Source organism: Peromyscus eremicus, chromosome 1 (assembly GCF_949786415.1).
Source record: "Peromyscus eremicus chromosome 1, PerEre_H2_v1, whole genome shotgun sequence".
NCBI classification, from domain to species: Eukaryota; Metazoa; Chordata; class Mammalia; order Rodentia; family Cricetidae; genus Peromyscus; species Peromyscus eremicus.
This window is the reverse complement of record NC_081416.1, coordinates 114,108,964-114,131,778: the sequence shown is the minus strand read 5'-3', so window position 1 is coordinate 114,131,778 and position 22,815 is coordinate 114,108,964. Positions and strand designations below refer to the sequence as shown.

Here is a 22,815-nt window from a genome sequence, read left to right as displayed (position 1 = left end):
GATGCAGGGGGGAGGAGCTTGGTCCTGCCTCAACTTGATATGCCATGCTTTGTTGACTCCCATGGGAGGCCTTATCCTTTCTGCAGAGTGGATGGGGAGAGGGGTATAAAGGAGGTGGAGGGAGGGATTGGGAGGAGAGGAGGGAGTGGAAACTGTGGTTGGTATGTAAAATAAATAAAAAAAATTTAATAAAAAAAGAATCATTTGTTTCTTTTCAGGTCCTAAGTAGCTAGAACTTGCCAAGTGTGGCTCTTTAGCATGTCTGTACTGCATACCCTTGATAGGCTGGAGGTGGCTTATCCCAGACTCCCAGAGGCAGGTGCCTCAAGTTGATCAATCAACAAGCTGGTCCCGAGGCACTCACTGTTCAGAGCAAAGTCATTTTTTATTGTAATGAAAATTGAAAAGGCAGTTACATTAGTTATACATATACCCAGTGACTTAATACCTGTTAATCATACAGAACGTTCAAGAAATACAAACGATTTACCCACGGCACAGTTCACATCCATAGAAGAAAGGCTAAGAGAGAGATGAGTAAGTGCTTGCTGTCCATGGAAGCCTGCTTGTGAACTTTTTCTTGAAGGAAATAGATGGTTAGACAAAGCACACTGTGCACCCTGCATGGCCTGTGAACAGCTCCACTTTGCTACGGCCAATGCCCACAAGGCTTTGCAGGCTGCCTGAAGAAACCCAGCTCTGGGCACAAGACATGGCATGTCACATGTGGAAATATGGCCATGCCCTGTGAGCTACCTCTTCAAAGCTGTCCCAGACTCATGGAGGAAGAGGGCAGCTAGGGAGCTGCTGACTTCTCAGTCCATGGAATACAGCCATGATCCTCGGTGTATATTTATTTCTGAGATTAGTCTCATTATGTTGCCCAGGTAGGTCTGGGTCTTGAACTCCTGAGCTCACGACCTTTCCTGTTTCAGTTTCCCCAGTGGTGGCACTTGAGGTGAGCATCAGCTTGATAGGGTAGGGAATGGTGGACTGGCAAGTTAGGGCACAGAAAGCCATGGCCACATACCAAGAGTGTGGCAGTTTTGCCTTGTTACTGTTGGTTAGCAAATGATTTGTTCTTGCTTGTGTGATAGGCCATAGCTGTCACAAAGCAGATGAGCTCCCATATAAGGGAGTGACATGTAACCTGTGTCACATACCCAAGAAAAGTCCCAATTTTCCTCCAAAGGCAGTAAAACGCCAAACCCACAGCTCCCACACCTCTTAATTCACAGGTTAAAGGTTATGTCTGTTTTCCTCACTGAAAAGCATCCTTTGCTCCTGAAGCTAGCTTTGGGCCTTTTTCTCTTTTATGACTTATGCTCACCACCTGAGGCCAGCTCGCGACTGCTGGGGACAGAAGGTGTACCGTGCAGCACACACAGGAGACCTATTTGGGACTCTGAGGCTGGGATGAACCTCAGACTGTGCTACTACTCTCCACAGGAGGGTTCAAAGCTGTTTGAGGACCTCTGGGGCCAGGGTTTGTCAGGGACAGGGATCATCACCGGTTTTCTGCTGAGCTAAGTAGAGACTGCCAGCGAGTCCTGTAAAAAACACTGGTACTCCCTGGATGGCAGGCGAGGCTGAGCTTCGGAATGCAGTGGTGCTGTCCTAGGCCTTTAACCCACATGCTCATTCTGCTCTCATGGATTCCAGAACCTATTATACTCCCAGCTACACTCCCAGCATCCCAGTAGTCAGGCAGCAAGGCAGGGCTGTTGTGAGAGCTTGTACCTCCACATTCAAACAAGGGGTTCCTGAAAGAGCTCTGAAGGACCCCAGGGCCTGCCTAAGGTAGCTCTGTGGCTTCTCCCACACTTGGGCATTAGTGGGCTGATCCAGGGTGGTGAGATATCTGTGATGAGGCTGGATAAAGTGAAGGGTGGCAGAGAGCACTCACCACAGCACATGGGATGTGGGTGGAGCAGAGGGACTTGAAAATGGGGTGAAGTCTGGCACTCTGTCAAATTTGACTGACACAGGGACTCTGGTGTCAGAAGTTTCTGGAAGTTAGCTCATAGTTCTACCTTAAGACCACTGTAAGAGTGTGGCCAGAGCTGAGTCTCTGACCTCCAAGGCCAGGCTGTGTCCATTCTGAGACACTCCTGGCTCTCCTGCCTGCTGAGGACAGAGGCTGAGGGGGCGCAGAGCATCCTTCTTCACCCAGAATGTGGCACCATCTTTCTAGGTTACTGAGCAGAACGTGTCCGGGATCTGAGAGGTGGGGCATCATAACCTCGTACAGAGGGCCAGATGTGACTTCCTGAAGGTGCTGGACAGGAAACAGCTCAGCTCTGCTACAGAGCAGGGAGGATGCAGTAACCTTCATGGAATCAGGACACTGTCCCTCAGGCTAGAGTAAGAGAAGAGTGTTCGCATAGGTCACACGGAGGAAAGGCTAGAAACTTTTAAGATGTGGAGGCTGTCTGTAAAAGGATCAGCGGACCCAAGAACTGGCTTACAAAGTGAGCAGCTCCCCAGCCCTGACTGCTGGGGACGGTGCTATAGGGTTGGCTGTCAGCCCAGCTCCCAGGCCTCCTGGCATGCTCCCCTTTGAAATGCAGCTGAATTGGGGACAGCGTTTCACTCTCACTCGCCACACACACCAACACGCCACAGTACATCTACCAACTCACAACTTGGATTCTCACTGTATAAAGCACACCTGGCCCCAGGCCATCAAGGACAGTGAGTGGTGGGAGTCTCAAGTCTCTATGCTCCCAGCTCCAGCACAGAACGCAGAGGTTACTGCCTCTTAGTCTGACCCGAAGCCCCCAGGCAGCAGCTGTGAAAAAGCAGAAAGAAACCCAGCCTCTGCACCAGGCAGACCTGCTGGTGCTGCCAGCCACTGTGGATGTCAAGCAAACACTTGATGGGTGCAAATTGTCCATTAAGAGATTATTCACAATGGAATATAAGGACCCTGGAGGCCCCCTTCCAAGCACACAGATAAAGTACAATAAATACAAAGACCCCAAACCCAAGAAGCCAGGCCTGTGGGTTAGAGCCAGGTGATGCCATGTCCAGGGAGATGGGGAGTAAGGGGGGCTTCTGGGGTTTCTGCAGCAGGGCAAGCTGGGTGAGGGGGGGGGCCCTTTGAACATGGGCATCTATGCCATGACAAGAATAGTGCCTGGGCAGTAGGAGCCTGGCTTTGCCTGAAGCTACTCAGAAAATGGAGGGAACATGCCCAGGTCAGCAAAGTCCTCGATGTTATAGTTGCCAGTCCCCTGCGTCGGGTCCCCCGGCATGGGCAGCATGTCCTGGAGAGGAGAAGAACAGAAAGCCCCAGCGGTCAGTGGCCTCACCCACAGCCTGCCCTTGTCCCGGAGTCCAGCCTGCCACTGATCCCCTTGGCCATCTCTCTAGTGAGCAGGTGTTCCTTTGCATAGCTTGGTGCACAGGGCTGCTCTTCAGGGGTCCTCAATACCTGAGTGCCTTGGGAACTGCTCTCCTGGGGTGTGGTCATGCTGAAGGTAAACACCACCAGGTCACAGCCCTTTTCTGAAGCTAAGCCCACAGGTGGAAAGAGCCCAGCTGGGCAAGCAAGGCCTTGATTACAGCAGTAATCAAAACTGAACAGCCATGTGACTTCCAACCAAGCAGGAGCCTGAGCAGGTGTGGCCTGGGTGCAGTGGTCTGTCAGGGTGGGTGGTGCTATCCCTGAGTGGAAGGTTGGTTACTTTATCTAGTCCTAGTTTGCTAGGCAGTAGAATACCTGCTCTAAAAATACTGGGGGAGTTTCAGTTCCTTAGGGCAAAAGTTCCATCATGCTTTGTCCAATTCCCAGCCCATGTGATAAAAGTGGGAAAAGAATTCTGTGGCCAAATGTGCTTGGGAAACAATGCACTCTTTCCTATCTCCTAGACATCCATTCCTTACTGGCTCTGATAAATTCTACAAAAAAGAGACTGAATAATTTCCTTTCATTGGTGTTTCACAAAATTATTTGACCAAGAATTCTTTTTGGCAGGGTGAACTTAAAGAAACACTGTTAGGAAATTGTGCCTTTCAGGGTCGCTCTATGAGATGAACAATGGGTGAGGGCTGGTCCTTACAGTGGGGAGGAGGGAAGTCAAAGGCACTTCCCTGTATGGAGAAGGGGATACAACCCTGTGGACCCCTAAGTGACACCTGGATCTAGACATGGGTCTGTAAAAATTATACTTGACCAGGTGGGAGTGAACTGTGTGTGCGTGTGTGTGTGTGTGTGTGTGTGTGTGTGTGTGTGTGCGTGTGCGTGCGTGTGTGTGTGTGTGTGTGTGTGTGAATGGGACATTGAGCCTTGAGCAGGAAGAGTGTGGCCTGAGCTTCTTATACCTTGGCTCTTGCCTGGAGCCTTGCTGCACAGGGCGGGCAGCATTCTGGGGGCTCCCCAGAGGAGTCTGGACTGCTGCTAGGAGACTGGGTGGGCAGGCCCAGCTCTAGCTGAAGGGAGTCAAGAGACTCACACCTGCACTTACAGCTTTCCAGGAAAACCTGGGAGGCTGAGCCCTGTATGATAAGCAGGCCCATGTCCTTGTCATGAGCACCGTGAGGCTGGTCTGTGCTAGGAATTGAGAACAGCAAGGCATGTCTGTAGTAGTGGAGGTGTGGAAGTAGCCTGGGAGCCTCAGCCAACAGGCAACCAGGCCTGGAGAGCTGAGCAGTGCTCCAGCTGCCATGGGCTGAGGGTCTGGGGAAGGGAGTCCCTCCTCCTGGTTGTCATAGTGGAGAGGAGATAGGCTGAGGCAGTCAGGGACCTACAGCTCTTGGAGGTTGTGCATACTGCCATGGTGAGCATTGAGGTTCTCTAGCCCTTAAAGGGGCACGGACCCTGCTCCGGAGTTCCTACTGTCTTTGTCTCCATACATCCCTCCTGGGCAACTTTGGGGTGCGGTTCAGGATGCAGCCTCCCCTGTGTGGGTGCAGCTGAAAGGCTGAAGGCCCGTCTGCCTCTTCCGTGTACCTGTAGGCTTTGACTGGGCAGGGCAGGCCTTTCTACTTGTGGGCTCCCCATATTGCAGGCTGGGCGGGATCTCTTGCTGGCTACCGGGTAGGGCAGGCAGAGGTGCAGAGAGGGGCATAAGGAAGCAGAGAAGGCGCAGGTACCTACACCTACGAGAAGGCGCTGCTCGCTGGATTTACCTGGAACACTTCAGTCTGGCCAGGCTGCTGGTGGGAGTGCTGCTCACCGCTCTGCTGTCCGTGGTGCTGGCTCTGCCACTGAGACCAGACCTCGGAGGGCCGGCCCTGGAACTGCCCGCCACTCTGTCCACTCTCAGCTGAAACAGCCAATGGACACAACACCAGTTGTCACATCCTGTCACTTCCCCCATCCTGGTGCCACCCGAGGGCTCCACACTCCTGAAAGGCATGACCCACCCAACCAGGCTTTTTCCTGGCTCCCCCTTTTCTCTGACAGAGCATAAGCTGAGCGGAGACGAATCTAGGAAGCACTATGATTTCATAGTGAGTGCTCGCCCAGAAAAAAAATAGTTTTGCTAGAATGTGCCTGTCAGGTGACTTGTTCTGCAGCCCTCAGAGCCGTCTACACCCCTGTGGCTGCTCATGGTGGCCTCAAAACAGAAAAGAGGAGGAATGAGAATTTTGCCTCAACTATTTTTGGGACTTAACTAAAAAGGATATGAGTGTGTGTGAGTGAGTGGATGTGTTCGCACACGTGTGTAGTGTGCATGTAAAATACAAATGACAAGCCCAGGTGCCACGCCTCATACTTGCAGCCGCCACCTCCTCTCCTCACAGCCTGAAGACAGGGCTTTCCTTTCCCTTCCAGTCTCTCCCCTACTGAGTCCATCATAGGGCCTTCCTCAGCCCCTGATCCCTCCATGGCATATCTCAGCACAGCGCCTTTCCTTTAAGCTCATTGTCCCCACTGTGTTCTGAGTCCCACTGCCGTCCACTCCCAGATCCATAGGGCTCTGGCACCACCCTCCTGGGACAGTGACATGGCCTACGGATTGCTGAGGGTTCCTCGAATGTGGCTTCTACCTGCTCCTCTAGCCTCACATCTCTCTCTCTCTTCATATCTTGTAACCCTATCCCCTCATTCTATTCACTTAGCAGAACTTGGCTGTCACATTCTGTCTCTGTCCTTGTCTTCATGCCCCTGTGTTCCTCCCTTTCTAAACAAATAGAATTTATTAACATGTGCATGTACGGTGTGTGTGCAGATGCATGTGTGGAGGTCAGTGGGCAACTCTTGGGAGTCAGTGCTGACCTTCCATAATGGGTGCTGGCAATCATCAAACTCAGGACATCAGGTTTGTACAGCGAACACTTCTACCCACGGGGTCATCTCACTGGTCCCGCCACCCGTTCCCTTGACTGGCCCTGCTCCTGCAAATTCTTGGTTATCTCATGGTCCCAAGGAAATGTGATCCCAGGGTCTAGTCTCAGTTTTGCCTTCTCTGTTTTCCTGCAGAGGAACCACCTTTTACATGGTGCCCTTCACATGATGCTGACACCCGAAGTGGAGTAGCTAAGGCCAGGCTGTGCCAGGCTGTACCAGGCTGTGCCAGGCTGTGCCAGGCTGCTCTGAGACGGTGCTTGGATTATAGATGGCTTCAGTTCCTGAAGAAGGGAGGCGAGGGAGCGGGGACTCAGGAAGGAGGGAAGGAGGAGAACAAGGAGGCAGGAGAAAGGAAGAGACAAAGGAAGGAGGGAAGGAAGGGAGGAGGAAGTGAGGAAGGGGGATAGAGAAGGGGAGGGAGAGAAAGTGGGGAGGAAGGGACCAGGGAAGGGGAGTGAGACAGAAGAATGTGGACATGCTGTATTAGTCCTTTGCCTGCGAAGCCTCCAGCTTACACATGATGTGTGAGGAAGTCTCCTCCTCAGCTGTACCTCGGGGACAATCGGAGGTAGAGTGAAGAGAGGGAGGAGAGGACTGGAGAAGATTGGCTGATTAATCATACCCGGGGGCACATGGTTCTATTAATTACAGATAATATACTTCAAAATAATTTTTTTAACCTTCTGAGACAGTAAATGCTGTTAAACATTTGCAGCAGGAAAAAAATCAATTAATTTTGCTGCTTTGGGGATGACACAGAACACTGAAGGATGGAAATGACAGTATTTTGAAGCATTGACAATGGTGTGCTGCATGTCAAGCTTGTCCTGGGTACATTATTTCAATTAATTTCCAGATCTAAGAGATGAGTCCATTATCCGTGTTTTTCAGATAAGGAAACTGAGGGCTCAAAGATATCAACAGATTTGTCCAGTTCATTTATTATACAAACCTAGAGGTTGAATTCAGATCCTCCTGACATGGAAGCCTGCCTGCCTGCGTTCATCGATAAATACAGCTTAAATCTAAGACACTGGATAGTGATGGAGACAGAGACAGTCTGCTGAGAATGGCAAAGAGTTCAGAGGTCAACACAGGTGAGCGCTCTTCTGAGGGGGACACAGGCTACCATGGGGCATAAGAATAGGTCCCACCTAAACCAGAGTCTTCCTGGAGGAAGAAAGTGTGACCTGAATGGGAAGGGAGACTAAAGAGGCCACTAGAGGTGTTTTTGTCTTTCCAGAGCTGGACTAGCAACTTCTTTAACTACAGAATGACATGACCTTCAGTATGACCTCTCCTGGCTAAGGGAGCATTGTGGGCCCTTTGCCTAAACCCTACCAACCTGCACTGCAGATGGTCAGCAGGAGCTGCATGTGGCCTGTTCCCAAGGTCTACAAAGAACTCCTTTCTGGAATAACCCAGTGGTCTCCAACATCTTTGTTAGGTCATTGTTCCAAAAGTCGTGTGTACAGTTAAAAGCTATGAGCTGGGTTCCAGCCATACCATCATCCATATCCAGCTGCCACTGTCCTGGATAGATGGGTCAGCTTCCTGCTAGGCCAGATGTCTAGGGTAATGGCACTATACCTGCCATCTGTGGCAGCTGTGTGACCTTGCAGACCCTAGGGCAGTCTCTGGTCCTGAGGGACAGAGGCAAGGCTGCTATCTTGCATCATTTTAGGTGAAGTTTAATGACATACTTTATTCTTGTTCACTATCATTTTTTCCTGGGAGGCTGCAATGCCTAGAAACTGCCCCAAGATTCCTGTGAAGTCCTATGTAGCCGTTCAGTACGTTCAGCACTGTTGGGTTTAGCTTAATGGTTCTTGGTGAAGGGAACTGCTGGCACTTCTCATTCTCACCAACAGTAGGATACAGGCAGATAAACATACAGGGAGACTGATAAACATCCTTAGTAAGCAGACATCCCACCCCAATGGGGATTAGACCAACCCATCAGCAATGTAAAAGCTGAGAAATCCTGCTGGGTAAAGTGAATGCGTTCTGATGGAGCTAGCTGCTTCCTACCTAGCCGACTGAGCGGATCAGACAAGGAGCACACACTTTTCAGCTCTCTGGCAGGGAGCTCACCTTTCAACATTGATTAATAGGGTGGGGTATGTCTATAACTCCTCAAAATTTGTAGATTAAAATGCACATGGTTTAGATTTGGGAGCAAGATTAGGGGAGGAGAAGGAAGGGGCTTGCATCTCCCTCCCCTCTCTGTGCATCCTATTTCTCAGTGGAGGAAGCTTCTCTCTGTGCATTCTATTTCTCAGTGGAGGAAGCTTCTCTCTGTGCATTCTATTTCTCAGTGGAGGAAGCTTCTCTCTGTGCATTCTATTGCTCAGTGGAGGAAGCTTCTCTCTGTGCATCCTATTTCTCAGTGGAGGAAGCTTCAGATGTTTTTGGAATAATAAATTCCATTTCCAGCCTCCACTAGTCTTGAACAGGGTGGGGCATGTGGGGGGTAGTGGGGGAAGAGGAATTCCTGGTGCTTTCCAAGTGAGGCTTGCGTAGGGGGCACTGGTGTCTTCTGCTATGGTCTGATTTCATCTGTTTTCACCTGCTTGGGCTTGTGTCATTATGATTGAGTGGCTGGAACTACCTCAGCCTAAAATTGAAAAGCAGATGCTAAATGCAAGACATGGACATGCTGGTGCTTGCCAAGCCACTGTCTCTGGAAGCATGCTGCCGTGCAATCCAGGCCACATATAAGCAATGGTGGAGCAAGGGAGGGAGGGAATTCCCTGCTTGCTTCAGCATCTTCAAGTATACTCTTCGAGCAAGCTGTGGGTTTGGCTTCCTACATTTCTACAAGAGACATTCTACATCAATGACCAGATTGAGACAGAGAGATTAACCAATGTGGGGATTCAGGTTGTACACTCCCTGACAGTTACCACTGGTCTTAGCTCTAAATCCAGCCTTCATTGCCCACCTTTGAGATACTGAACTGGTCCCAGTTTCTGCTGTGCATGTGGTTGCAGAGATGGACCAAGAGTAGCTAACCTTTCCCTCATGCTGTACACAATGAATATGCTGAAGTTCTGGGCTACTGCCTAGTAGGTATGCACTATCAGAGTAAACACAGGTCACTGAATCCCAGCTTTCCTATCTGTCTGTCTGTTTGTCTGTCTGTCTTTTCTTTATTCTCTCACTACCCTAGTCATGCTTCCAGGAATAAGCTGTGAAGGACTTGGCACCAATTGGGCCTATCAATTGCCTAGTCAGAAGATCACACCTCAGGAAAGCTGATTCTTTTGGGGGTATGCTAAAGAGATGGGAGGAATAATTATCCCCTCAGTGAAATAATGTAATCACACCCTCTAGAAGCCCTGATGCAGTTGCTTACAGATATTTACTGTTAAGTCAGCCTAACTTTCTAAATTAAGACTCAAGAAGTGTAATTTGTCCTTTCTTCTTTGAATACCATCCAAATCCCTAAACATGCTTGAACTGATACTCCGAACTTTCTCATTGCTTCTCTTAAGACCTTGCTTGCAGACCTGCATTGCTGACCTTAACCAGAAGGCATGGATTTCTTCCTTCTCCATCTCCCTCCTCTTGAGAGGTGCCAGGATCTATAGTTTGCCTGCCTCATTGTTTTTCTCTAAAATTCTAATAAGACTATTCTCAAGCTTCCTTCTCAGTCAGCTATTGATAACTTTATAAAGGAGACTAAGAACCCACAAAAGGGGACTTAGATTCTCCGGTGACATGTGGTGACCACAGACTTTAAAGCCACTCCTCTGGGGGACAAGATAGGTGACCATATTCCAGGATTCAGGCAAGCTCATTCTGGTGGCCAGACCCCAGTGGTTACCCTGTGGCTTAGATTCCTGCTGGGCAGATCTGACCTCAAGGTTTCCCTTTTCCATCTTGCCCTTTGGTACTCTGCCTTCATAGGAAAAAACACATCTCTCCTTCCTGCTCTCCCAGGCTCTTGCCCTTGGGGACAACGGCCAGACATGAAGGGCACAAGTAATGTCTTCTCCTTTGGATTGTTTTCTATGCATCTGTGGCCAATGGTCACACGATGAATTGTAAATGGCACTGAGTTTAACTCCTCTTTTCTCCTTGAGTGACAGGACTATCCATTTACATCACCACTGCCATTCCCTCGGAGCCAGAGAGGCCATGGATCAAAAGGAAAAGAGAAACACTTCAAGTAGCCTAGCAGAAGTAGGCACACAGACCCTTGACCACAACAAAGGGCCTTAACACTGCCTTTGACCAGCTGGGTATATGATCCTAAGGTCCCCAGGCAGTTGCTTTTTTTTAGCTGGATATAGATGTCACATGTGGCTGATGGGACTTTAAATCAAAGTTAAGTGTTTTTAACAACATGCCTCTGGTCTCAGCCCACACCATCCTCATGTGGAGCGAGGACATCCATGTTATAAAACACCTTCTCTGCCCCAGCTCTTTCATGTGCTACCAAAGCAGCAACTCAGGTGCATGCTGGACATATGTTCCCCTCCCTCTCAGGTCTTTCAGGGGCTTTTGCTCTATCAGTAGCTTATAAAACCAGCGACCTCAAGCTAAGAGAAATCAAAGTAAGATCCAGGTGATATCTTTTGGTGTTCCTGGTTAAAATTAGATTTCTTTGTGGTAAGGCATGGACTCACCATCTTGAATTGAGACCATAATATTGCCTACAACTTTCTTCTGTGCATGCAATTCCGTGCCAACATACAAGATCTGTCCTACGATCATGATGACATGTCTCAGGCCACTCACTCTTATTTTACATGTTCTTCTGTTTCCTGCCACATCTCTGCTAACCTAATTCAGGTGCTTTTTAAATTAAGAAAAAAATGGTGGTAAAGCTTGATCTCCACCAATCAAGACAGCTGGTAGTCATGACCCTCACTGGCTGGGAAATCATCCATGCTGACATAGATATCTCCAGAACTAGGGAAAGCATACTACCCCAATTCTCCACTTTTGGGCTTTGGTTCTTAACACACAAAGTAATTCATACTTTACAGGATATTAGTGGAATTTATACGAAGGCAAACAAGGTCATGCATTGGCATAACTGCCAACTGGGATTTATCTTGAGAGGCAGCTGCCAATACTCGTCCATCCCTAGTCTTTGAGATGCATGGATCCTATAAGGACTCCTGTGTGTCCTGATGGTGAATGAGCACATACTGCTATGGAACCATCTCTAACACAGGCAGAGGATATCTGTGTGATCAGTCAAGATGGAAGATGGCAACAGTCACGTGACTAATCAAGCAGTAGTGCCCATGTGGTTGCTTAGGACCCCAATGCAGCTGGGTCCCTTGAGGACCCACATATCCCCAAACCTTTCTCTAACAAGGTATTCATTCATATACCCCACATTCCCCCTCCCCCATTTCTTTTTGCTTTTCACTTTCCTGGATGCCTGCCAGGATCATGGAAACTAAAGACCCAGACAGGACTCCCACATGGCACCATCACAATTCTTTCCTGTGCCTTCCTAGCACCCAGGATAATTTTCTCAGAGACCTAACCCTATCCAGATGTCTCCTGGGTGGAGAAAGACGGATGTGAGACATGTGTTAATTCTATTCACAGCAGGGTCTTAATGACCACCATCTTTAAGTTCTGCTCACTCCTGCTGTCCCCAAGCTTACTTTTATTTTCTCCTCTCTCCACAGAGAAAATCTCCGGTGGTGACAGGAATTTGCAGCCTAGAATCCCAACTCACTGGGCTAGAGAATGAGAGAAGAAGAGTGGTATAAGCTCTGTCCAAAAACTAAATGTCTAACTCCAAAGCTGGGAACTATAGTGTGAAGTAGGCTGGGACTAAGCCTTCTTTCTCCTGGGGATTCCTGGGCTGTCTACACTGTAGCACCACACTGTAACTGTTCTCAGTGCCTGTCTGTTCACTTACTCTAGAGTCCTGTTCCTGTGGGGATGGAGAGAATTCCTGGGGCAGAAAGAAATTCCCTTGAGACTTATATCCAAGGTGGGAGACTATGGCTGCTTGTACTTTTCACCTTTAATGGCAATTTAAGGCAACAACAACAACAAAAAAAGCCAAAGCCTTTCATATAAGCAAGCCTCTTCGCTGAACCCACTAACACATTAGTTCAGGTTTGCCTGCCTGCCAGCCCTCCCCTCCCTCCGTCCTTACTTCTTTCTGTCCCTCCTTCCTTCCATGTAAAGAGGTCTTATTCTACAAAGGTAAAAGAAACACCTCAGAGATGTTCCCAGGAGGAACTTGCATTCAGCATTTATGACTTACTCCCGAGAGGCAATGCACGGAGTTGGTTTAATCTCAGCCAGGGTTAAGGTTAAGTCTCAAAGGCATCTGGCACACACATCAGTATTCCTGATCCATTGGGGGTTATGCTCAGACATACTTAAGGATGACTGGTGGAGGGACGGGAAGGAGGCTGCTCCTAGTGGCAAGGGGACACCCCTTTTTTTTCCACTCCAGAGGCTCCAGGACTTGTCTGTGTCTACTTAGAACCATCATAGGGAACTTGCCTCCAGTTTCCCTGGACTACACATACTTGGATGCAGCTTCGAGAATCAAAGCAAGGTTAAACCTGGGCATCTAAAAAGAGCTGGCTACTATTTTACTGTAATACCTCCTGGCCCCATTACAGGACCAGCAAAGGAAAAGTTTGGTTAATAGATAAAAACCCAAATTATAATTCCTATAGCTGGGCCTAAATTATAATTCCTATAGCTGAACCTAAATTATAATTCCTATAGCTGGACCTAAATTATAATTCCTATAGCTGGACCCATTTTGTAGGTATCAAGGAAATGGTCTAAAGTATAGCTTTATGTACAGACAAACTTCATGGCTGCTAGGAGAGGGGACAACAGGAAGGAAGGAAGGAAGGAAGGAAGGAAGGAAGGAAGGAAGGAAGGAAGGAAGGAAGGAAGGGGAAGGACACCATTTCCCCTGTAATGCTGCAAGGTGCTGCTGTCGGCACTCCCACGAGTCCCAGGGTTATATCTGTCTGGTGCCCCAGATGCCCACAGGCAGGGCTGTATCTGGATTCCACAGGCAGGGTTAAGCCGGGTGTTCACTGAAGTACGTATACTGCACTGCCAGCTTTAACTGTTTAATCTTTATTTAATAATTGATGAAACTGACAGTTAATGGAGACTGCTCTATTTCTCCTCTACTTTCTTCCTGCACCCCCTGAGGTTGATAGTAAACTTCTCCCCAAAGTCCTCTTTCTGATCATATACTCTCTCTTCTGACCTTGACCAAGGTTGCCCTACCTCCAGCAGGAGTCTGCTTCTTGAAGTCCTGAGATGCAGAGGCTGAGGCCTCCATTAGCAGGGACTCACAGCCACCTTCTCAAGGTAGCATTCTCCACTGGTGGAGGTTTCCTCAGCCCCAGGAGGCTCTGCTGCCCCCTGGGATGGTAGCACCTCCCTTCCAGCAGGCCTCCTTCCCTCTCTCCTCCTCAGCTCCTCTGCTCTGTTCTCCTCTCCTGGCCATCCTCACAGCCACACTCTCAAACATGCTGTCCCTGCATCCTGCTCCACAGCAGACTGTTCTGAAGTCACTGTTGATGCCTTGAGGGGTAGAGTCACATCACACTGATCAGTCCCTAACTTCTCTGCCTCAGTTTCCCTTCCACTCCTTCCCAACAGAGTTCTCACCCTCCTCATGATCACAAATCAAGGGACATGCTGGCAGATGTCCCTTCCAGCTTATTTCTACTCCCTGAGGAGTGGGTCCTAAGGGATAGAAGGCACAGGGCTGTGAGCAGAGGGACACAGCCTTGACTCCTTTTTAGCTCCATTACTGATCTATCAGGAAGACCCAGGGCTTCCACTTTGTCCTCTGAAATGGGAATAAGAATGACCTCTCCCTTATGGCCAGGGAAATGCTAAGTGAATTCGAACATGTGAACACCCAGTGGAAGCCTCTTGTGCAGCGTCCAGCAAGCACCTAGTAATGTCCGCTGCTGGCACACTTACCACCTAGCAACACGCAGCGAAACTGGTTGAGATAGAAACCCCAGTATTTGTATAGTGACCCTATTCTTGATCATTAGAGTTGCCAGTGGCCTCAACCAAGGGTCCTGCCACCATTTACACGTCAGAACCTGACCATTACTTCATGGAGAGTGGCCAAATGCACACGAGTCAAGGCACTGGATTGCTAGAACAGGGAGGAGCCTGCCCATCTGTCTATGTGTCATGGTCACATGATGCTCCTAAGTCCTCCCAGGGAGACATGGCATTTCTCTCTTGAAGACTTTCCTGGCTCTGTAACACAAGTGACCATTCTCCTGGTCCCCAGGGCCTCCATGAAGAACTGGCTGCTGGACCCATGGCACGTTTCTCTACCTCCTGTTACCTGTCTTCTCTACCTCTGCTTGGATCTTTGCCTCTGCCTCTAGCCTGAGCTGGAAGTCAGCCCAGTCTCTTCGGGTCAGCTCAGTCTCCTGTCTCCAGTGCTGGCACTGGGCTTGGCACTCCTGAAGGACGGCTAAGTCACAGCAAGTCAGGGCCACCGCTCCTCGACAATGGGACTATCCCTATACGTGAAAGAGAGACCTTGCCCTCAGGTTGCAACAGAGCTGAGGGCAACAGGCTGAAGGGTCTGTGCTTCTCATACTGGTGTCCCCAAGTGAGCCACTAAAGGTGCTTAAAGGCCGAACACGTGTGCTACACATAAATAAGGTTTGTGTTTGGGGGACTGTCACCTCCAACGGGCACAGACAAACCTGGGGGCTTGAGATGTTGTGGCCAAAACTTTGGGCTTTGATGCAGAAGCATTACTGTCAGTGGTGGCTGTGAAGAGAGGTAGGGACGGCTCATAACTACACGGTATGATGGGCTTCCGAGGGGCACTTTCCCACAAGACTGACAGGTGAGCCACTTAAATGGAAGCTTTTAACTTGACAAGTGAAATCGGGAGGTTTAGGCTTGGCTTCCTGCTCACTTGAGAGTGATGGGTCTGCATAGAAAAATCCCTGGGTGCCTCGCTCTTGGATGTCACCCAGTAACTGTACTCAGAAGAACCTCCCCTTCTATGAGGTGTGACCCTGGCCCTGGGAGAGATGCTGGCATGTATCAAATACATGAAGAGCAACTGGCAGGAGCGCCTGAGACTGAGCCAGAAGACACAGCCATAGACACAAAACCCTTCATTGTCCGGGCCCTTCTCGCAGAGCAAGGAAACATTCACATGAGATAGGGTCCCCTGGTGTGACGATGATATGACGTCGGTAGGCTTTAGGATAACTGAGGAGACAAACCTCTGGGTATGTGTGTGAGGGAGTTTAGAGGTTAGATTAACTGAGTTGGGAAGAGTCCTGACTGAGGAGCACCACCATCCACGGGCTGGGGAAATACAACGAAAATCCTACACACACAGGAAAGAGTGAGCTGAGCACCAGCATTCATCTCCCCATTCCCAACTGCAGCTATGAGGTGACCCCTCCCCTGTGGTGATGGCCTGACCCTCAAATTGTGAGCCGAAATAAACCGCTCTGTCCTGAAGTGACCTTGTCAGGCACCTAGTCACTAAATGGGAAACACATAAACTACACCTTGCAATATTCACAAAGGGAACCTCTGGCTTTACTGACCCAACCGGCCACCCTGACTTCTCTGGGTTTCTAAATGGAGAATGGAGAATCTTGTACTTCAGGGATGTGAAAGTCTCTGCCTTGGGCCATGGAGGGTTAAACTAGTAGTCCGGTCACATCACGACACAGGGATGAATGCTCATGCCTTGAAATAGCAATGTTGGACCACAGGGTCGAGGTGGATGCTTCAGGACACCTGAGGCCTCTTGATTACAGCCAGATAGGAGAGAAGCTGGGACACTTTGGGGCCCTGCACCATATCCTGAGAGCTTGGGGCCCTGTCCTATATTCTGGCAGCCTGGGGCTCAGCTCCTGGACACAGGATGCTCAGAACAGGAATTCTTTCCGTTGTCCCCCACCTACCGAACCCTGGAGTCCTGTTGGCAAGACTGGGGTAGGCGTTTCCACTTGGCGAGGAGGCAGCTGGGCTGGAGAGAGGGCTGTAGGAAGAAGGGTCAGCCGGGTAGGGGTGGCTTGATCCAATCCCAAAGGCAGATGACTGTGTCTTGCTGGGCTGGAGTAGGATTTGCTATGGTCAGGACAGAAAGAGGCAGAACCAACCAGCCTCCCACTGAGCTCCACCCTTGAGGTCCCTTGAGGAACAGCTGGCCCTGGTTACCTTCACTGGCCTGGGGTAAGCCCATGGTGTAGGAGCCAGTGTCCTGGCCCTGGAGACTTGGGGTGGAGCTGGTTAACATTACCTTGAGGACTACAATGGCCTGGCTTCACCAAGTTCAGCTTATAGAGACCTCTCAGATGAATAAGACCTATCATTCTAGTACCTTCCAAGGAACTGAGAGTATTTGTTGCATAGTTGGGAATTTACAGGCCCTCTTGGCATAGTAGCTACCAGAGCTCCAAAGTGATGGGGGCGCTTGTTTTTGCTGGAAAAGCTTTGGGTGCCTGACCTCTTTTTGCTCCCTTTCTTAAAGGGGGGGGCTGTGAGAGGAAAGGAGTGCTGATCAGACATGGTATAACTGTTGGGGACCCAGCTTTCAGAGTGCTCCAGGGATGGCAGGGACTCCCGAGGAGCTGGCTGTTCTAGCTGGGAGCACTAGCCTACCCTCAGAGTTGGGACCCCAAAAAGCAGATGGTGGGTGTTCTGTCACTCTGGGCACTCAGGGTCATGCCTCATGGTTACTCATACCTGCCCTGGGAAGGGTGGACGGCTGCCTGTCCATGCCACCTGGCCTTGGTTCAGTTGCCTGGAGATCTGGGATATGTTCTGGCCCGTTGAGGAGGAGGACTGAATGTCATTCACTCCAGGCACATGGACCACGGAAGAGCTAGGAGAAGAAAATGTGTTCATTCCCAGGAAATGGCCTGCTTTCTTGAGTCTCTGTCAAAAGATCCTACGCTGGCTCTCCTTCCTGCTCTCTCCTTCCTTGTACACTGCCCAGGGGTCCTTGCAGGCTTCTATTCTCAGCCTCCTTCTCCCCCAGGGCCTGTCAGCTTTTGCATTTCCCCACCACCATCCTTCCCTGCACACCCCCAGATCTCTATGAAAGACTTCCTTCCAAGAAGAGACACAAGTCTTAGAATACAAATCAGACTCCAGGCTACCTGCTCTTTGTGCTCTGGTTAATTTGTCCCGTTGGGGCACTGGGAAAGCTTACAGACTCCACACATGGGCTGCAGGCTGTCAGTTTCAATACTGAGACAAACCTGGGAATGGAAGGCTGCTGTGAGGGGCTCAGTCAGGCATGTGGCTGTTGGTTTACCTCTTCTGCCTTCAGATGAATTAACTTGGTGCACCTTTATTGGGCACCTGCAGTATGTATTGCAATGCCTAGCTCTCTGCATGTCTGGTGAGGATGCTCTGATACCATCCTCACTCCACTGCCAGGTCCTCTCAGGGGTTTTGTGGGCTATGTGGACTGGAAGCCCATTGTAGATGGAAAAGGCTGGAGGGAGACTCGTGCTGCTCCAGGCCCGACTTACATTCTCCCTGGGTCTGTGCTGGGGGCCTGTGAATGTACTGAGTGAGGTGGGCTGTGTCTAATTGTAGGATTTGGGGTGGGTTTTGAAAGAAAGAGAGTTACAGACTATAGTTTTAATAATTGTAGTCAAACCTTTTCCTAGGCTCTCTGACCCCTTGCAGATTGTAAAGCAAATTTGCTTGTTCAAATATCATATCTGTCTTCCTAAATGAGTTTACCTAACATGGCAGCTCTTTCCCGCTTCCCCCAGATGGATGTTTCAGGTCAGAGGATATTTTCTTTTCTTTTGTTTTCCTGTTTGTTTGTTTGAGACAGTGTCTTTCTTACTATGTAGCTCTGGCTCTCCTGGAACTCACAGAGATCTGCCTGCCTCTGCCAAAAAGCTTTTTACCCAAGTGCTGGCATAAAAGGATGTGTGTCACCATGCCCTGCAGAGGATATTTTCTTTATATTTCATTGGGTTTCCTTTTTAAAATCAGTTATATTAATTATACCAGGTATAATTAATCCTGACCGTGAATTCAGGGTATTCTTCTGCCTCAGACTCTGGAGTGCTGGGATTACAGATGTCAGCTACCATGCCTAGCTCCAAAGTAATGGATTTCACCGTGCCACCATCATATATACATGTTACATACTTCGGTCATGTTTCCTCTGCAGCTCCCTTTCTTTCAAAGGACGTCTTCCAGTTCTTTGTGGTGCTTCTTGAACACATGCCTCAGCCTGCACAGCCCTTCTCGGGACGCTAAGGAGGGACAGCTGTAACTCTGCCCGGGCTGTTTGGCACAAAGTGCTGGCCCTTGTGCCCAGCCTCGCTAGGGCCTCTGGTCACACCTGCTACTGATGTAGGAAGTCTGTTCTTAGAATAGCAAGGAAGGGAGATTCCTATCCCGCCGTGGCCAATGTAGTTTTGGGGCACTGGATTTGCCTGCCCAACCCTAGTCCCTGCAAGGTCCCTGAAACCCTGCTCAGAGTTGAGCCAAGCTCAACTGGGATGTAGGAGAAACACCACCTTGCTGGGTCTGAGGTATGCGGAGCTTCTAGGGAGCTTAGGGGTAGCTGCTGTGACATCGGATGCCTTCCCCAAGGATTGCTGGCCTGTCCTCTGGCAGTGCTCCCAGGTTTATGCTTGTGTCTCCTAGAAGAAACTTGAGCTAGGTCTGGTCCTCAGTGGTGATGTCAAGCTTCCTGAGTAAGCTACAGCATGCCCTGATGCTAACAGCCAGGCACCCTGCTTGGCTTGGTGCCTTGAATGGTCCTTGAGGCTGAAGCTCAGGTACGACAGATCATCTTTTCTCCTTGCACTTGGCCATGGCCTCAACAAACCAGAGAAAAGGGCAGTTCTAACTTTCTCAACTAGGCCTTACCTGGATCTTGGCTACAGACCATCTCCCTTCTTTTTTCCCCTGCAGGATCATAGATACCCAGTGGCTATGGAGGGGCTGATGGAGCAGAGCCAGGAGTCCAGAGTCCCCATCCTGGCTCCATGGATGCCCACAGCAGAGGCATGGCTGGTTCCTGTTCAGCTCCCAGAGCCAATGCTGACACTCAGGCTTTTCTTCCTACCATTCCCCTCCCTGGCACCTACCTGAAGGCCTTGCCCGAGTGCCCAGCAGGGAACGGACTTCCTTGGGAGTAGATCTGCTGGCTGCTTGATGCTGATGCTGAGCTCATCATCTTCTTCTCCGCTAGGAAAACCATAGGAGTTGCATGTGAAGGTCCCCCCATCTTTCTGCTGCAGGTCATGCAGGGGCACCCCAGAACAGGGCATGGCATGGGAACTTAGGAGGTCCACAGAGGACAGTCTCCTCCCCTTTACATGGCCCCTCTTAGGTGGTCTCTCCTGACTCCCAGGCTAGCCTGGCTGCTTGAAGGCAAGCCCTTGAGAGTGGAGAAGGCACTACCGCATTCAGTCCTTCCAGTGTCATGGAGGGGTACACCATAGGGAATGTGAACAGAGGTGAGGACACCCAGGGTAACCTCAGCTGCCTCACCTTGGGACTCAGCTCTGCCATGTATTACAGCTGTCACCTGGGATACTCTTTGAACATGCCCTTGCCTCAGTTTCTCCAGCTGAAAGAAGACGACAACTGCAGTGTCTACTTCACGGGGCTGTGGTGGGGATTCTGTGTGTTAACATAAGTAAAATGTTTCCTGAGGACAGTGCTGGGACACAAATGGCTGACACATTTGCTTTCACTTTTACAGATGAAGAAACTGAGGCACTGCTTGTCCCAGGTCACAGGACACCAAGGGAGGACCCAACTCGAATCCCAGGCCAGTGCCCCTTCCCTGACCTGATCAGCAGGTGCTGAGGGGCACCTCAGACTGACTGGGAACAGCTGGATGGTGTTGCCTGGCTTTCTACTAGGGTCTCAGACTGAACATCTCCTGAGACAGGGAACAGTCAGACCCAGGCTAGGATGAGTCACCAAGACCACTGTTCTGCCCCAGAAAGGTGAGAAGACTGCTCGAGCATGTCATCTGCAGAGAAAGGCTGAGAGGACTGGGCTCCAGTCACAGCCAGGCTGTCTAGATCTCACTAAGAATGAAGGTGCTCTTCGTGGTGATATGGAAAGCAGGAGTGAGTGAGTGGGAATGGATGCAGCCTCTAGACAGCAAAGTGTCAACAAGAGTGCACCCCTCCCTCGGCTCCATGGTGCATCACCTGTGGCCCTAGAGCAGTGGTTCGCGATCTCCACAGGGTTTGCTTATCAGATACTTACATTACATTAAATATCTGATATCCTGCATATCAAATACTTACATTACAATTCATAACACTAGCAAAACCACTGTTACAAAGTAGCAATGAAATAATTTTACGGCTGGGGTCACCACAACACAAGGAACTGTATTAAAGGGTCACAGCATTAGGAAGGCCGAGAACCACTGCCCTATAGTATCATGATGTCTACATGTCTCAATTATGCAATCACTCTCCAGACACTGAGAGGAAGGAAATCAAGGCTGGATGCACAGCAGTGACTATGCAGCATGTGCACCCTCTCTGAGCCCAGCTTGCCAGGTAGGTGTGAGCAGTAATGGGCTGTAGATGATCAAGCTATGGCCCTGGGGCTGGGCGACCACCCAGGAGCCAAATATCATATTCCCATCTCTGTGTAGGGCTCTAAATAAAGACATTGTCAGAGTGGAACTATGGGACATCCTTAAGGGGCAGGACTTCAATCTGCAGCCTAATCACAAGACCTCGAGGGTGGCGCACGAAGAGCAAGACTTGAGGAGGGAGGAGACAAGGCTAAAACGTACAGGGTAAAGACGACTCAGGCCACCGTCTCATCTACAAAAAATTCACGAAGGCTAGAGGTGTAGCTTAGTGGTAGAGCTCTTGCCTAGCACGTCCATTCTCCAGCACTACACAAAACAAGTGACAGACAGGCAGCCAAGCCAACTACCACTACAAAAAGCATGACTTTATACAAGTTACTTTTTTCTCATGTGTTTTGGTGGTGAATAATAAACACATGGTTCTTCTATGCTCTGGGACTTTGGTAGGGTACAGCACTTATACATGTACCTATACATGTTTATATATGTACACATACAATCATATATATGTACATCATATATATATTATTTAGTCTTCTAAATCTTTCCCTGTTTTATTATTTTCATCTACCTGATTTGTCAAAATTGAGAAAAGGCATTCTGAATTCTACTTACTTTGTTTTTTTTTTTTTTTTTTTTTTTTTTATCAGTTTCTTCCTGTGTTTGTGATTATTTTGGCTCTTCTGTGTTTCAAAGTTCATGAGATTTACAGTCAGCTCAGGCTGTATGGCCTCTGCCCACAGGGACATTCTGAAGTCTTTCTCTGGTGACACTGCCACTCTACTTCCCTGCTTGGTTCGAAAGTATCTTCATCACTTGCTCCTGAGGGCTCACTAGTTCATCTCACTTTGATTATGTTGAATTTTGACAGCATATTAATTGGGGGTTATTGATCTATAGTCCTTGACTATCATCTTGACTTATCACTCTCGGTACTCATGTTTTCTTGCCATCTTACTTTACTTTTCTCCTGAAGTTTTTGTGATTTTTCTAAATCTCTTTTCTAATTGAGAGTCAAAACAACCCTCTTTTCCTCTAAGTTGTTTCCGTGGGTATTTTGTTACAGTAACAAAGTCTGACCAGTAACTAAGGCATTGTGTAATGGATTCATTTGCTCTGACCCTTTACATTGTAAAGATGAGATGCTACAGCTTGAAGCTGAGTGTCACAGGTGATCAGGAAGTAAGAGGCCAGGACAGGAGTACAGAGACTCTGCCCTGACTCCTGTACAGGGTTCTTCTTATGTCCTGTGGCAGTTACACAAAAGTCACCCTTCCTGCCCCTATCTCTAGGGTGGCTACCTCCAGATGGTCTGAGAGCAGCTGTAACCCTACAGCCTCATGGCTTAGCACTGTCTGCCACTTACACGCACTGATGCCTGCAAACATCTCAGCAAAACGAGGGTCTCTCTCTTGGGAGAAGATTGCATCTGCCTTTTCCACGGACTTCCCTGCCTCGTGAACACCGGCAGGTAGGTTGGGTACAGGGACCTGTTGGCACATAAAACACAATGACAACCCACACATAAGGCACAGAGGATACTTCCCAAGAGTCACATGCTGTCCCCCCTGCATAGTCCCTTTGGGTGGAAGAGCTCATGTTTCAAGACTTGACTATTCTTGCAAGGTTGGGAGCTTATCCATGAAGATCCAGGCACCTGGGTTGGGAGGAGTGAACTAGGGGTTGGCTACAGGAAGAATGCCAGGGTCCCAGGGACTGCTTTCTTAGAGATAAATGAAAAAGAACCAACCTACTATAGACATCAGGAAGAGAACCTAAAGGCTAATTTGGGAATGAGGTCAGATACTGACGCATGTCAGTTTCTCTGACGGCCAGCTGTCAGAAGTGGGAACAAGGACAGGAGGAGGGAAGAGGGCCGAGAGGAGATGAGCAAAGAGAAGGAGAGACCCAGAGTATGTCAGGAAGGGAAGCATTA

At 49.4% G+C, this 22,815-nt stretch overlaps 1 protein-coding gene across 1 annotated transcript in view; it reads right to left on the bottom strand.

Moving 5' to 3' along the window:
- Positions 1-366: 366 nt before the first annotated feature.
- The window catches only part of Arnt2 (aryl hydrocarbon receptor nuclear translocator 2), a 162,282-nt gene continuing 139,833 nt past the window's right edge, over positions 367-22,815 (bottom strand). Inside the window, 6 exon segments of the mRNA XM_059271971.1 lie at positions 367-3,269; positions 5,134-5,270; positions 16,234-16,384; positions 17,018-17,156; positions 19,399-19,498; positions 22,246-22,369. Coding sequence (XP_059127954.1) covers positions 3,171-3,269; positions 5,134-5,270; positions 16,234-16,384; positions 17,018-17,156; positions 19,399-19,498; positions 22,246-22,369 — 750 coding nt within the window. The 3' untranslated portion in view covers positions 367-3,170.